Source organism: Athene noctua, unplaced genomic scaffold, assembly GCF_965140245.1.
Source record: "Athene noctua unplaced genomic scaffold, bAthNoc1.hap1.1 HAP1_HAP1_scaffold_31, whole genome shotgun sequence".
Lineage (NCBI taxonomy): Eukaryota > Metazoa > Chordata > Aves > Strigiformes > Strigidae > Athene > Athene noctua.
In genome coordinates this window covers 1,780,443-1,796,116 of record NW_027437536.1, presented here as the reverse complement: position 1 = coordinate 1,796,116, position 15,674 = coordinate 1,780,443, and the positions used below count along the sequence as shown (strand labels likewise).

General features: G+C 56.9%; 1 protein-coding gene and 1 long non-coding RNA gene across 3 annotated transcripts in view; both read left to right on the top strand.

Annotated features, from left to right (window-relative positions):
* LOC141974119 (uncharacterized) overlaps window positions 1–15,674 on the top strand; it is a 165,815-nt gene that overhangs the window by 116,571 nt on the left and 33,570 nt on the right. The gene's annotated exons all lie outside the window — the stretch shown is intronic.
* LOC141974151 (transcription elongation factor SPT5-like) lies at window positions 7,777–15,632 on the top strand. Of its 2 annotated transcripts, XM_074933485.1 has the most exons (6): window positions 7,777–7,905; window positions 9,292–9,456; window positions 10,381–10,655; window positions 11,539–11,742; window positions 11,846–11,938; window positions 12,110–15,632. In XM_074933485.1, the coding sequence occupies exons 3-6, from the start codon at window positions 10,476–10,478 to the stop codon at window positions 12,128–12,130; spliced, it is 498 nt and encodes a 165-aa protein (XP_074789586.1). In that variant the 5' UTR covers window positions 7,777–7,905; window positions 9,292–9,456; window positions 10,381–10,475; the 3' UTR covers window positions 12,131–15,632. The 2 variants fall into 2 exon arrangements, with proteins under 2 accessions (XP_074789586.1, XP_074789587.1); XM_074933486.1 differs by lacking the exons at window positions 9,292–9,456; window positions 10,381–10,655 and having other exon boundaries at window positions 7,782–7,905.

The following is a 15,674-nucleotide window of genomic DNA, read 5'->3' as shown; positions in this document are numbered from 1 at the left end:
GACTGCCTTTCTTCCGCGACTGGGATGCTAAAGAAAGCTCCTGTAAGATCAAGCCCTGTGAAATACTGTGCCCAGGATCTGTGTTAAATCAGACTCAGATCTGGTACCACAGGGTGTGAAGCAATTACATGTTCATTTGCAGCTCGGAGATCTTGAGCAAATCTATATTCAGCATCTCCATCTTTATCTACTTTATGTTTACTAACTGGTAAAACTGGAGTATTATAAGGACTACGACATTCCTTCAAAATTCTTTTTTCTGAAAAAATGTACAGTTGGTTTTTCTATACTGGGAATGGCCTCATTTATAATGGGATATTGCCAAATGGAAGGAGGATTCCCTCCTTCTGTTTTTATCACAACTGGCTCGGCCAGTGTTAACCATCCCACTTACTTCAGAGTTCTCTGGGAACTGCAGCCAATTCAAATCGTGTCTCATTCACATCATGTGGGGTTTGACCTCCCAGTTCGATTATTTCTGAGCCCATTAAAACCAACTGAATCTCTGTTGGAGCCAAGGAGATAAACGGACCAAATTCCTGCAAAAGGTCTCGTCAAAGGGGTAGATAAATATTTTATCTGTTCCCCTGCTACTGCCCGTACTATCATTTCAAATGTGGGGAACTTCAAAATTCAGTACAGGCCCAAAGGGCCAGTAGGGGAACTGGAAGAGATCACAGATTTACCCCAAAGCAGTTTTTACCTCTGCAGAAATCTGACCGTGCTCATCTACCTTGATTCCACGGGGGCCCGTTGTTCCTGCAGTTCCCAGAGAAGATGACTATCATTTTCTTCGCTGTGATGAGGTCGAGGAGGTCTGGCAGGGGCAGATGCTCTTGTGCAGACACGGGTCTCGGCGGGCACTCTCTCTGCATGTGTCCCCAGTTCCCACGGCAGAAGCATCTGAACCATTAGCATATGGAGAGAGAAGAGGAATTCTGCCTCGCGCGCCCCTTCCCCTGATTCTGCCTCGGGGAAACCCCCGACCTCTCCCCCTTGGGTTATAGGTTTGGGTAACTGCTGCAGCCAGCAACACAATTTCTCTGTTTTTCTCTTTTTGCTCTGCCTTTTTCTCAAGTTTTAACCTTTCTTCTTGCTGCTTTTGCTTTCATCTCTCCCATCAAAAACAAAAGCAGCAATGCTAAGGATTTTAGTTAACGTTTTCCCTGGCCAGCCTGGCATCAATTTCTACACAAACACTAATAGCTGGTGGCTCTTGGAAATGGTCACGGGTCATACCCCCATAATTAAAGTAGCCTTCAACTGGCCCAAATAATCACTTGGGTGCTCGTTGCATTCCAAAACCTTTGTCCAATTAGTTATTCTCTTGCCTTTTTGGAAAATCTTTTCTCTTTTCTCTGCTTGAAATTGTTCTCATCATAAAGTTTGCATATCATTCCAGTTAGGGGTGTAATCAGTGACAACTCCCAATAACAGCAGAGCACGTTTTCCAGCATCAGCCCGTAAGCGAGGCATTTTTGCTTGCCAGGTGACTCAAGCACCTTGCTTCCAAGGTTCGTGTCCCATCGCTGCTGTTACTGGAGAGACGGCGGCACCTGCCCCAGGGCCCGCTCCAGGCTTTGGGCTGGAATCCAAACGCCTTGGGCACACGCCAGCACTTCTAAAAGGGAATTCAGTTGCTTCAGCTTCAGGAGCTGAAGGAAGTCAACTCCCTTTAGTTTTTATCCAAGAGCTTTTCTTTCTTTGCTGACCTCTATTATACCAACTATACCAATAATCCGTATCTTGACTCTCAGAATCCTCCAAAGTTATTCTTAGAAATTTTTACTGATGGGGTTTGACTGTTCCTTTCGGAGGCCATACATCCATTGGCCCTCCTCCATCAGTTTCCTTTTCTGTGAGGATTGTGCCAAAGGTATCTTTCCTCAGTTTTCTGAAACCTCAGCAAGGGGCGTCCCCCTTTCAATGCTGAGTACTGTCCCCATCTTCTGTACATCTCTTTTATCTCTCTCTTTGCAAATTTCAGCACGAGAGTTTCCCAGTATAATTCTCTCTGGAATTACCCGTGCCCAAGTCTCTTAGGTGAACTCACCTCTCATTCCTTGGCCGGCAATTTGAGTATGGGCAACGGCTTTGTCCAGAGGAATACCTGACTCTTGCTCTCTTGTGTCCCAGAGTCCCATCGGGGTGGCCAGTTCTGTTAAAGGGTTTCCCCAGACTGCGGGTACCTCTGGGCTGGCTTTATTAACAGCTCAGAGCTGGGCCATCGCCTCAGGGAGTGGCCACAGCTCACAAAAAGCGCCCTCTCTAGATACGATACAACATACAATACCAAGAGTCTCTGGGGATTTTCCAGGAACGTTCAGCTCTCAGTTCATCATCCATTTCAGAAGTCCACCGTATTCCACAGTTTCGCCGAGTTCCCATCGTTAGTTCCAGTTCCTCTTCGGACACCGCTGCTCACGGATGCAGTCTCCACTCATCGTGGTTCCTCATCTTCTGAACAGTCTTCATCATCGTTCACTTTTAGACTTCTGAGAAAAGACTCAAAATATTCTATATGACATATACCTAATCTGTGCCTAAGCTATTGCTTAGCTTTCCTAAGTTGCTTAAACTGGCGGTATTGTTCCTAGAGCATCTGTGCTCTATTAATTAAACCTCTAAACCACTATCTCTTTATTAATTATTCCTGCTATTAATAATATCCTGAGAGAAAACAGTTGTCTAAAGCTTGTTCCTTTTACAGTCTCCCACCGTGATGCCCATTTCATTCATCATCTCCTTGTTCAGATCCACCAACATGTTCTTTTGGATCCTGCAGCGAGGAAAGACCTGGCTTAACGAGGTCTCCCCTCGTTATGAGCTCTGTTAATTAGGCCCAGAGTGAGGGGCACCACGATAGCCACAGCACAGGTTGGGACACCACCACCCTCCTAGAAACAACTCTGATAATGATGGGGAAGCTCAGCACAGGTGAGTAACTCATGTCACTAATTAAGGAGCGGGATAATGAGTTAAGTCCTTCCTTCCCCCTCGGGAGGGGGATCTTTCGGTGCCGTTTTCCCCACCGTGACACGATGTAAAGGTGCCACATCACCTGTTATCCACAAACGTGACGGCGGGGAAAATGGCCCCTGAATGGGACCTTGAGTGATAACACCCTGCTGCAATTGATGCTGTTTTGAGGAGGGAAGGAACTGGGATGAAGTCTCCTATGCAGACATGTTTTTCACCCTCCGAGACCATCCTGAATATCAAATAGACCGTGGCCTGGCACCCCCACGAGACCCACTGGTGCTGGCACCGGACAGAGAAAATATGAAGGAAGGGAAAGAAAAAGGGGCCAAAATAAAGATTTCCCAGAGTACTATAAACTGCCGGTAGGAAGCCGGCAGGAGGAGGGTGAAAGTTTGGAGGAGCCAGAGGCAGGCTCCCCCCTCACAGCCCCGTGTCGCAGACAGAGACGGGAGAAGCGAGCGGCGATGCCGGCTCCTCTGAGAGAGGCCCTAGGGCTGGATGGGCCCTGCCAGGGTAAAAGTCCCGTTCACTTCCTTCCATCTGGCACCTTGGAAAAGTGCAGCGAAGGGGTATCGAAGCAACTGTTGGGGTGACCAAGCATTTCCAGTTTCTAATAAAACACCCGTGCTGGAACCCCAACACAGGAGCCCATATGAGGTTGTGGATGCAGATGGAGATTGGAGTGTCAGGGGCATGGAGCGGGCTGTACCGAAAGCAATGAACTGCTCGGCCCTATATGCCCTTCGGCAGGGACCTAAAGATACTCCCTCAGAATTCCTGGGTAAGCTGCGGGTACCGTGAGGCGACACACCCCTTAGATCCAGGGTCAGGGGTGGGAATACAACAGTTAGTGTCGTTATTTATAGGGCAGTCAGCACGGGGCATTCGAAAGAAGTTGTAAAAGCTGAAAGTGCCAGAGAGTTGGAATGTGGAGACCTTGTTAGACAGAGCACAGAGAGCATATAGCAAGAGGAGGGGAGGAGATCTGCATCCTGCTGTAGCAAACCCATGTACACTGTTAATTAGATGAGTACCGGAATTGCCTTGGTTTACCGTGCTGGCCCTAAAAGACCCCTTCTTCTGCTTGCCTTTGAGCTCCAAAGTCAGTGATTGTTTGCATTTGAATGAGGAAAGATGGAGTCCAGGAGGAAGATGCAATTAACATGGACTGTGCTGCCCCAGGGGTTTAAAATAGCCCCACTCTTCTTGGAAACCAAGTAGCTAAAGACCTGGAGCAATGGGAGCGGCCGCATGGAATCGGGGGTCCTGCAGTATGTAGATGATTCCTTAACAGCCACAGAGACTAAAGAAATGTGCGTAACATGGACTATTAGTTTATTAAATTTGGGGTCTTAATGGCTATCGAGTCTCTCCACAGAAAGCTCCAGCAGCTCAGCAGCGAGTAACCTGCCCTGGAGCCGAGGTCACGGCTGGGCAAGGGACCCTGGGGACTGCAAGGCCAGAGGCCCCTGTCGGAGCCCTCGGGCACAGCCAGCTAAAGAGCTCTGCGCGATCCTAGGAACGACCCGGAGGTGTCGCCTGTGGGTATGTAACTACGGACTCCTGGTACAAAAAATCCCTCGGTGAGCTATTAAAATCAAATCAGAAACCCTCACTCGGCACGGAGAGGCGCTCAGAGCATTCCGTCAGCTGAAGAAGCCCCTGCTCCGGGTTAACCAGACATCACTCAGCTGTCTGGTTATTCTCCCTCGAGAAACGGGGAATAGCCCCAGGGGTCCTGGCCCCAAAATTGGGACCAGATAGAAGGGCAGTGTCGTACTTCTCTAAACAACTTGATGAAGTAAGCAAGGGATGCCAGCTGCCTGCTGCAGGCTTTGTGGAGAAATCCCCTTGCACCCCGGCGCTGGAGTAACCACCCCTGCCGTATAACTCTATTCGTGTTGGAGAGTCTGTTTTCCACAAGTCACCGCACCCCAGCTGGACCCACTGGAGGACCGGGGGGCACATCCCACCTGCTTCCCACCGAAGGAAACTCCCCTGCTCTGCGGGGGCTGGCTTCGGTGCCAGCTGGACCCGGTGCCATCCCTTGCTGGGTGCCACCAGTCTCGGGCGAGCCTTTAAACCCCGTCAGTGAATTTATTCCTTCACTTCGGGGCACTGACGGCCCCTCTCCATCCCAGTGCTCCCGCAGCACGTTGCTTTCCACCGTCCTCCTCAGCCTCTTGGTCCTCATCTTCCTCCTCCTCTTCAATCTCTGGCGGAGCTCGGCCCTCCGGGGCGATGCCGGATCTTGGGGTGACACGTGCCGGTAAGATGAGCTCGTGGGGGGTGACGCTCCCCCGAGACCCTCGGCATCCTGGCGCTACCATCTCCCTGTGCTGCATCCCCAGGCCCCCCGAGCATCCCCCATCCCTGCCCTGCATCCACCTGTGAAGTGCTCAGGCTTGGCAAGCGGCCCAGGGCAGAGCTGCCCCGTAGGTGAATCCTGTAGATGTGATAACTGATACCCACCGTGCTCGTGGGTGCTGCACTAAGGTATCACCACCCGCCTGTGCTGGTGTAAACAGTGCTCAAGCACTGAAATGCTGCAGCCTGAGCAACAGGCCCCGGGCTGAAGCCTCTACCTTAGCATGTGGTCATTAATAAAGCAGGGAAACTCGCCAGGGAAAGAGGCAGCTTAGACACCAGATATAATCTGTATGGAATGTATCGGGAGACAAAGTATCCAACTTTCCTTTCGCATCCTTGTTCAAGGCTGAGGACCCACATATTCCGGCTTGGTAGAAATTCCTTTGGTCTCAGCCCCCGAGCCCTGGCCAGGCTTTGGGTGGAATCCAACAGGAAAATGATACATGAAATTTACTGGGCCAAACAAAGGTGCCAGTTATTCTGGCTTGTCAATCTCTGGTATACAAGGGCGGGCCCGCTCCCAGAGACTCCAGAGGCTTCAGCTCCGGGCGGAGGCACCGCGTAGGATTTCCCCCTGCCCGGGCCAGGCTCTGCAAACCCTCGCTGGAACCAGGGCTGCCCGCGGGTCTGGAGGATGTCATCCATCTGGAGAAGGATCTTTTGTACTTGCTGCTCTGACTCTCAGGTAGTGATGATCTGATGCATTACCCTATATTTTCCTCTTGTTGCTTTAGCTGCACTCTTCTGCCTTTTCTTACTGCACGTTTTCTGTATTGCACTGTTACATTATTTGGTTTTCCCCAGCAAAATACTCCTGCTCTTTTCACTCTGGTGACTGAGTTTAATTGGTATCCCTAATCAGCAAAATAGGGGGAATCTCCCCGAGCATCCCCAATCCCTGACCTGCATCCACAGGCCCCTACTGAGCATCTCCCACAAAATCCCCTCATAGCATCCCTAAAATCCCTACAACTCCACAAACCCACCTTGTAGCCCCCTACTCCCCACTAAACTCCCTACGACACCCAAACCCTCTCATAGCCCCGCTAAGACCCCCAAAACCCGCCTTGTAGTTCCCCTATATGCCCCAACACTGCCTTCTCTCTCTCCCCAGGACAGCCCCAGCCCCAGCCCGGTGGTCAGCAGATCCATGACCCCTACAGCCCCCCCCCTGCGGGGGAACAACCCCCACACCCCCGGCTCGGGGATCAAGCAGAGCTCCAGCGACTGGGTGACCACCGACATTGAGGTGAAGGTCCGTGACACCTACTTGGACAGTCAGGCAGCGGGACAGATCGGCGTCATCCGCAGCGTCACGGTGAGACCCCCCCGCCCCGGTTCGGGGGTGCTTTTGGTGCAGGGAGGGGGTAACACACATGGTGAGGCTGATTTCCCCCCCCTCTTTTTCTGTTTTTGTAGGGCGGGATGTGCGCTGTCTACCTGAAGGACAGCGAGAAGGTGGCGAGCATCTGCAGCAAGCACCTGGAGCCCGTCGCCCCCACCAAGAACAACAAGGTAGCCCCCCCCCCCTTTATCCTGGGCTTCCCATCACTGCCCCCACACACACGTACATGCTCCTTTGGGGACCTTCTAGATCCCCTCAGGTGCTACCCCAGCCCCTCTGGGACCTCCCCACAACCGCTCTGGGACCCTCCCAGCACCCCTGGGACACCCCACCAGCCCCCTCAAGGCTCACTCTCCCCCCATTTGCCCCCCCCCTCAGGTCAAGGTGATCTTGGGGGAGGACCGGGAAGCCACCGGGACCCTGCTCTGCACTGACAGGGAGTACGGCATCGTCCGCATGGATTTAGAGGACAAGCTCAAATTAGTCAAGCTCCGCTTCCTCGGCAAACTGATGGAAGATTGAGGGGGCCCACCTGTGCCCCCCGCCCCCTGCTGCCCCCGTTCTCTTTGTGTCCCCCCGTTCTCTTTCTCCACACCCCTTTCCCCTGCTCAGTGTCGGCGGTTGGAACGAGGTTTAGTTGTCAATAAACGCCTGTGGGTGCAGCCGGGGGGATGAACCAGGGCCCCGCCCCCCAGGGCTGGGGAAAGGGCGGTTAAATGCCCCCCCGGGGCCGAGAGAGGGTTGCAGCGGGACCCCCGGGGGTGGGGGGTGCTGAGCCGGGACCCCACTGCGGGGCGGGGGGAGAGTGAAGCGGCTTCAGCGCCGGCCGCGCTCATGCTCTGCCCTTACACCCCGCCTCCGCTTCCGCCTCCTCCTCCCATTGGCTCTGCCGCGGCCGGGCCCTCCTCCCCGCCGCCGCCATTGGCCAGCAGCCGCGCCGCCATTGGTGTCTGGCCGTCAGTGACCTCCCCTCCAGTCTTGGTCCCGCCCCGTTCCTCCCGCCCCACCGCCGCTCATTGGCTGGAAGCGGAGGGAGGGGATTGGCTGCGGCGGCCGCGCGTGCGCCCTGTGGCGCGCGGTGCGGGAGGATGGCGGCGGCCTGTGAGTTCCGCGGCGCCCTGGGAGCCCGCCGGGCCGGGCCGGGCCGGGCCGCCAGCGGCACCGGCGGTACCGAGGCGGTGCTGCGGGAGCGGCTGCGGCGGCAGCAGGTGGGGCCGTGACGGGGCTGAACCTGGGCCTGAGGGGACGGGCGGGCGGGAAGGGGGGGCACGGGGCTCCGCGGGTGTCCCCAGCGGTGCCCACCTGTCCCCGCGCTTCTCTGGGCGCCCCGCGCCTGGGCCTGTCTGTCCTCGGGGGTCCCCCGCCCTCCCCGGGAGGCGCCGGCGGTCTCTGACTGGCGCTGGGTGTTCCCAGAGCTCCCCGGCTGTCGCTGGCCATCCTCGGCCACCTCTAGGCCTCCGGGTCTGTTCCCGGGGCCCTCTGGCTGTCCCTGGCCACCCTCGGCCCGGCCAGCACTCCCTGCCTGTCCCCGAGTGTCTCTGGGGCTCTCTGGGCGTCCCTGAGCATCCTCAGACATCCCTGGGGGCCCCTAAAGGTCCCTGGGGCTCTCGGGGTGTCCCTGACCATGCCCAGAGTTTCCTGGGGGTCCCCATGTGTCCCCAGCAATTCTGGACTGTCCCTGGACCTTCCCCAAGTGTCCCGAAGCGTCCCTGGGAGTTCTCACACCCCTCTTCCCCGTGCGCGCTCCCTCTCTCCGTGTCCCCTCGCCCCAGAGGTGAGAGGGGGATCCCTGGGACACACCGCGGGCCTGGAGGAGGCAGAGTACAGCCTCCTCCAAGCGGGGTAGCCGGAACGCCGCCTCCTTGGCTTGAGGGGTGGCCAGCGCCGCCGCGCCGGTGAGGCTGAGCCCCACGGTGACTTTTGGCACTGCCACCTCCACGGCTGGTAACCACAGGTCGGTACCTGCCGGCGCTTCGGCGGCCCCGCCAGCGAGCTCCGTTTTCCCTGGCGGCTCCTCCATCGCCTGCGTTTTGGTGGCGGACGCTTCCTTCACTGTTGTCGGGGCTCCGCCGCTGGCAGCACCGTGGTGGCTGCGGCACTTGGTGCTGCTTTGGCGGCTCTTCAGCCGCTTGGGGAGCTTGGGAAGGGCAAAGTGCACGACTGCCGCGCTGCCGGCTGCGGCGGTCACCAGGCCGGGGGCCGCTGGCAGCTCCTTGCAGGGCGTCAGGATGGGGGTGCTCTGGGTGAGGGTGGGGGAGATGGGACCTGGCACCCACCACACTCATGCGTCCACGCATAGGGACCCCCAAGCACCCGGCTTCCCTGGTGCCGCATCCTCGGGGTCCCCCGAGCATCCCCCATCCCTGTCCCGCATCCACAGCCCCCCCCGCCCCCCATTCCTGCACCCACAGTTACCTACCAGCCTGGCCACCTTCTGCCGGTGCCCGGTGCTGGTGCTGCCGAGGCCTTCGTGGACGTTGCAGTTCTGAGCTCCCTATCCCCCACTGAATTCTGCCACCCCCAAAGGTGTGTGGGGTCTTAGGCCAGCCCTGACTTGCTGGCCCCGGTGCCCCTGAACCCTTTTCCCTCCGCAGGTTTTGGCCGGCGATCGATAACCGGCTGCGGAAAGCCGTCTCTGGGCGCGGGTCAAGGTGCGGTGGCTGGTGGGTTGTTGGCAGCACAGCCGAGTCACCGCGTTTGCCTTCCTCAAACCCCTTGGCGCCATCGCCGATGCCCAGACCCGCTGCAGCGTTGCCGTGGTTAGTATCGTGGCCTGAGCGTGGCGTACCGGCGGGTGACGGGTCAGTGGGCGCTGGGTGACGGTCTCCTCACTCCCCGCAGCTCCACCCGGGAGCAGGTGCCGGCGGTTTTGGAGCGGGATTGGAGCTCCCGCTGCAGCGCTGACGTCAGCGGTTCTGAGCAGGGGCAGAGCCTCTGCGGCTCCCGGTAGGCACCGGGGAACGGGCCACCGGTGAGCCACAGGTTCCGGCTGCACCGAATCCAGCCTCCCCGCTCCCGTTTGGGGAGAAAAGTTCGAGTTTTTGTGGAGTTTGCGGGGCTGTTCTCGAGGCAGGGGGCCCTCTGCGCCGCGGCGATGGAGAGCGCCGGGCCTTTGCTGAATGCCGTGCCGGCAGCGGGAGGGAAGCCGGGCGCCCCTCGAGTCCCGGCGGTGCCAAACCCACCCCGGCAAAGAGTCAGAGGAAACGCTTGGCTGTCGGCAAACCATTTACTGGGGGATCACTGCGAAAACCGGTGCCGAGAGCGTGTGGCACAGCACATCCTGGGGCATCCCTGGCTCCGCTCTTCTCTCCCGGCGTGGAGCCGGGTGTTGCTGGTCGGGGTGGCTGAAGGTGAGGAAGAGGAGGGTCTCTGGGCAGCTCTTCTCTGCCGGGGGGTTTGCCAGGGTTGCCGCGGTGGCTCAGCAGGGATGTGGGTGTTCCTGGCTCTGTGCCGGGAGGAGTGTGCCAGGCACAGTGGGGGAGTCCCTGTCTGTCCCCTGGGGCCCATCCTTGGGGACAGGGATGGCGCTTGGCCGCTTGGGGTCGCGCCGCGTCACCGGAGCGTCCTGCGGGGAGAAGGATGGGGGGGGTGATTGGCACCGTTACAGAGGCTCTCAGATAAACAACCAACCACCAACAATAAAAAATTATTAACACCTTTAACTACCTCTCGGTGAATCACAGGTTCGAATGTCTGTGAGAGGAGAGCAGATCGCCTTTCTGGGGTTTATGGGCAACCCAGGGACCTGGAGCACCCCGGGATTCTGGGCACTCATGACATGGGGCACCAGGGACCCGCAGCATCCATGATCTGGGGGCACCAGGGACCCCGAGCATCCAGGGCCCCAAAGCACCGGGGGGACGCAAAGGCACCAAGCACCCGGTGTCCCCGAGCACCCACGCCCAGGAGCCCCCCCACGGCAGTACCTCGGCGTGGGACGAGGTGTTCGCTCTGCCAGGCAGGTTCTGCTCCACGCCGCTCCCGGCGACCACGCTGCCATCGGGGCGGCCACGCTGTTCCCGGCTGCCGGGGGCCCCCGGCACCGTGGAGTTACCGGCCGCGCGCGTTGCCCTGGGCTGGCGCTGATGCTGGGAGCGCCCGGTGCCGTGGCGGGTGGGGACGGGGGCTGGGCAGACGTCCCGCGGGCTCGTGCCGCTGCCGTACCCGTGAGACCCTGCGCGTGATCCAAGAGATGAGCAGGGAAACCCCTGAGCTTCTCCCCTGAGCCCTGGCCAGGCTCGGGGGCAATCTCCTGTGAGAGCCAAACCAGATATTCCCGCTCCAAACAAAGGCGCCGGCTCTCCTGCCGGGCTGATTTTGGGGCTAGAAGGCCGGGCCCGCTCCCAGCGCCTCTGGAGGCCTCAGCTCCGGGCGGAGGCACCGCGTAGGATTTCCCCCTGCCCGGGCCAGGCTCTGCAAAGCCTCGCTGGAACCGGGGCTGCCCGCGGGGCTGGGGGCTGGCAGCGGGGGCAAGGGCTGAGGGATCTGCCTTAACCCCTGTGCTCTCTCTCGGGCAGGGATGCTCTGAGGCGTTGCCCTGTGCTCCCCTGGTTGTTGCTTTAGCTGCACTACTCTGCCTTTTCTTACTGCATGTTTTCTGTATTACACTGTTACATAATTTGACTATCACCAGTGAAATACGCCTGCTCTTTTCACTCTGGTGTCTGAGTTTAATTGCTATCCTTAATCAGCAAAATAGGGGGGACCTCCCCAAGCATCCACCGTCCCTATCCTGCATCCCCAAGGGCCCCCCCAGCAGCCCCTCTAAACTCCCGATAATCCCCAGACCCACCTTGTAGCCCCCCTACACCCCCCCAACACCACCTTGTTTCTCTCCTCAGGACAGCCGCAGCCCAAGCCCAGTGGGCAACAGCTCCATGACCCCTGGGTCCCCCTCCCCGGGGGATAACAGCCCCCACATCCCCAGCTCGGGGATCAAGCAGAGCTCCAGCGACTGGGTGACCACCGACATCGAGGTGAAGATCCGTGACACCTACCCGGACAGTCAGGCGGTGGGACAGATCGGCGTCATCCGCAGCGTCACGGTGAGAGCCCCCCGCCCCAGTTCGGGGGGTGTTTTTGGGACAGGGAGGGGGTAACACACATGGTGAGGCTGATTTCCCCCCCCACCTTTTTCTGTTTTTGTAGGGCGGGATGTGCTCCGTCTGCCTGAAGGACAGCGAGAAGGTGGTGAGCATCTCCAGCGAGCACCTGGAGCCCGTCACCCCCACCAAGAACAAGGTAGGGGTCCCCCCCCCAGACCCCCTCTTTATACTAAGCCCCAACCGCCACGTGCTCCTTTGGGGACCTCCCCCCAGCCCCTCTGGGACCTCCCCCCAGCCCCTCTGGGACCCTCCCAGCACCCCTGGGACCCCCCACCAGCCCCCTCAAGGCCCACTCTCCCCCCCTCAGGTCCAGATGATCCTGGGGTAGGACCGCGAAGCCACCGGGATCCTGATCTACAGCGACAGGGAGGACGGGCTCGTCCATATGGATTTAGAAGACAAGATCAAGATCTCCAGCCGCCGCTTCCTCAGCAAACTGCTGGAAGCTTGTGGGGGGGCCTCCTGTACTTCCCAGCCCCTGCTGCCCCCTGTTCTCTTTGTGTCTGATGCAGAGAACTGATGACTTGTTTTGAGACTTACTTAGTTACTTACTAATAGCAAACTGCTTAGCAACTTATTTACTTAGTTATAGCAACTTACAGTTTTACTTATAGTATTTTTGAATCTTGCTAAGAATCCTGCTTGCCCAGACTGTTCTGTGGAATTTTACCCAGGACTGTGTTCATCAAAACAAAGCAGTTCACTGTGAAAATCTACCAAGAACTGTAGTGTTCAGCAAAATATCATGGTTTTGTCCTTGGGGAACAGGTGTGCTCTAACTAGTTGGTTCTTGATAATGAGTAAAGATAGCCATGTACGGACGGGAGAAGTTCCATTGCTTTTCTTAGATAAGACAGAATGAGTAAACCGGCTGAAAAACCCTCTTGTTATTCAAGAAATTGGCCAAGAGAATCTGCGCGTGCTCTGGGGGACAAACAAAGTGAGAAAGACTAGAGCCTTCCTCCCAAAGCCCCCCAGAGATGCCCCCAGGAGGCGATGGGCAGGTGCAAAGAGAACATCAACTGCTGGCACCAGGCTCTAGAACTAACCCACCCTCATCCTGCACACGGATGTTTGTGTTGCGGAACCCAACGACTAGCTGTATCCACACTCGATGAGTCTCTGGTAAAATGTGCGGTAGGGGTGCGAGCTTTGTGGAGAAATACCCTCGCACCCCGGCCAGAGTCAACATCCCCACTGTTGCAGTGCTAGAGTCTGTTCCCACAAATCGGGTGTCTCTGCCTGGTCCTGCGCTTCTCGGGGCACGGGGGTGAAAAGGGACGGGCAGGGCACTGCCTGGCTGGGGGCAGTGGACAGGAGCTGCCACGGCTGAAGCCCGAGAGGGCAGAGAAAGGGAAAGAAGGAGAAAATTAAGGCCATCTGTGCAGCAGCTGCCTCCCGCTGCAGACGAGAGAGCCTGCCTCTCCGGGTGAGGAAGGAGCCCCCTCAGAGACCCCAGCAGGCGCCCAGGGGCTGTGTGTGTCACCCCGAGGGCGGTCCGGCCGCGTAGCGTGCGAGCGAGCGAGGCTGCGTGTGTGGGAAGCCTGGTCTCATAAGAGCCAAGAGACACCGTGTATTCTTTTAGGTGGAGAACAGCCAGGTGACTGGAGCTACAGAGGAGAGAAGGAGAAAGAGGGGTCTGAACTGGGAAATGTCCCTGGCAGCGCTGGGAGCGACAGCTGTGGTTCGGGGCACTTGGGGCCCTGTCGCTTCTCCTGTGATTTTTGGGCCCTCCCCTGTTTCCCCTCTATCCAACGCTGTGACTTTTTTTTTTCCTTCCCTTTACCTCTGCTCTCCTCTCTCCTCTTCTGCTCCCTCTTTGTCTTTTTCTAGCTCTCCCTTTTTCTTTTTCTCTAGGCGCCCTTGTCCTGCTCCCTCTCCTGTTTTTCATCCTCTGTCTCTCTCCTGCAGCCTAGCACTGTTTTTTCCCTTTTCCAGCTCTTTGTCCTGATCGGCACTAGTCTCTTTTCCCCCACAACTTCTCTGGCCTGTTCCCTGGCATTCTTTCCCTCTCCATGCCTGTCTGTGCCGCTCCCTATCCCTGCCTTCCTATTTCCCTCCCTCCTTCTCTTCCTCCCTCTATCCCATATTCTCGCTCGTGCCCCACCCCTGCTCCTCTATCTCCCTGTCCCCCTCCTCCACCCTGTTCACCTCGCCCTCTCTCAGACCCTCTGTGCTGCTCCTGGTCTCGACTGTCGATTGCTTCATCTCTCTGCCTTGGTCTCTGTCGCCGTCTTTTCTAACGCTCCACCTCTCTGTCCTTCTCTCTGTTGCTCCTGTTGGTTCCAGGCCAGCATCCTGCTCCGTGTCACTGTCCCTTCCGCAGTCGTCTCCTGCTCTCTGGCTCCCTGTCCCTCACTTCTAGATGCCTCTGTGCTGCCTCCTCTCTTTCCTGATCCCTCTGGCCTGCTCCCCATCGCTGCCTTGGCGTCCTTTCTCCCCCTCTCTGCCTCGCTCCCGTCCTTCTCCTTGTCTCTTGGTTTCCTTCTCCACCACCGCCTCGCTGCCTGTCCCTTTTCTCTTCTCTCTGACCTCCAGCCTCGCCTGAACATTTTGCCTCTAGAGCTCCATACCACTCCCTGTCCCATTGTTTCCCAGTATAACCCCGTGCCCAGCTCCCTGTGCCATTATTAGGATTAGACAACCTGTCCTGCTCTGTGCCCTTTTCCCCTTCACCCTCCAGCCCATCACGGTCTTTCCTTTCTCCCTCTCTTTGTCCCAATCCCTCTCTCCCCCCCTCAAGCCCTCTGCCTTTTTTACCGTCTCTTGCTCTCCCTCCCTCCCTCCCCCCCACATTTGGTTTCTCTCTCTCTTCTTTCTGCTCTCCACTCATCATTCTCTCTCTCCCTCCCTCTTGCTCCCTGACCCTGTTTCTCTCCACCCCGTCCCTGCAGGACTCCTCATTCCTTTTCTAGTGATTTCTCCAGCTCTACTTCCCCCACGTCCTCCCACCCCTTTTGAAACCGAGAGGCATTAGCCCCTCAGACCTTGCAGCCTTTTCCAGCATCTGCTTTTTTCTGGCCTGCATTTGCCCTCCAGCCTCCAGTTTTTTCTGGCCCACACTTGCAATCCATCCCTTCCAGCCCTTTTTGGCCTCTGCTTTTTTCTGGCCTCTACTTCCCTCCGGCCTCCCAGCTCTTTTCAGTCTCCCACCCCTTTTTGGCTTCCACATTTTTCTGGCCTCTTTTTCCCTTCCAGCCTTCCTTTTTGACCTCCTGCTGCTTTTCGGCCCCCACTTTTCTCTGGCCTTTATGTGCTCTTTGAACTGCTGACCCTTTTTTGCCCACCCAGCCCTTTTCTGTCTCCCACCCCTTTTTGCACTCCACGATTTTCTGCCCTTTACTTGCCCTCTGGCCTCACACCTGTAGAAGAATTTAAAATATAATCTCTGGTATATTTGAAATAGATTTTAAGGCCTAGTGAAATGTGTCCAGGACTGAGCTATACTGTAATATTACCAAGGCAACCGGAATGCTGCTCAACAGGCCTGAGAAGCATTCTTGGCCTGCTGCTTGTATAGTCCCAGCCCAAGGCTGGTTTAAAACCCCATCAAGCTGATCCTATAGAGACAGGTTTAACAAAGGATGGTTAATTGACTGAACACAGGGGGTTTGCTAGATTAGGAGAATTTAGTCTCTAGAAACTGCTTGCTCTACTGAAGCTTTTAATAGAACGTCTTGAAGTCTTAGAATTGTGCGAGGTGAAAACTAGTGGAAGAAAGATGAAGAAGATGATGACCCGAAAGATGACCCTGAAATCAGTTTCAACAAGGATTGGAACCAGAAGAGAATAATTAGACTGAGACAGGGTGTTGTAGTGAACTTCAATAAATGATGAGAATCAAGAACTGAAAGGTTGAGTGGAAATTTATG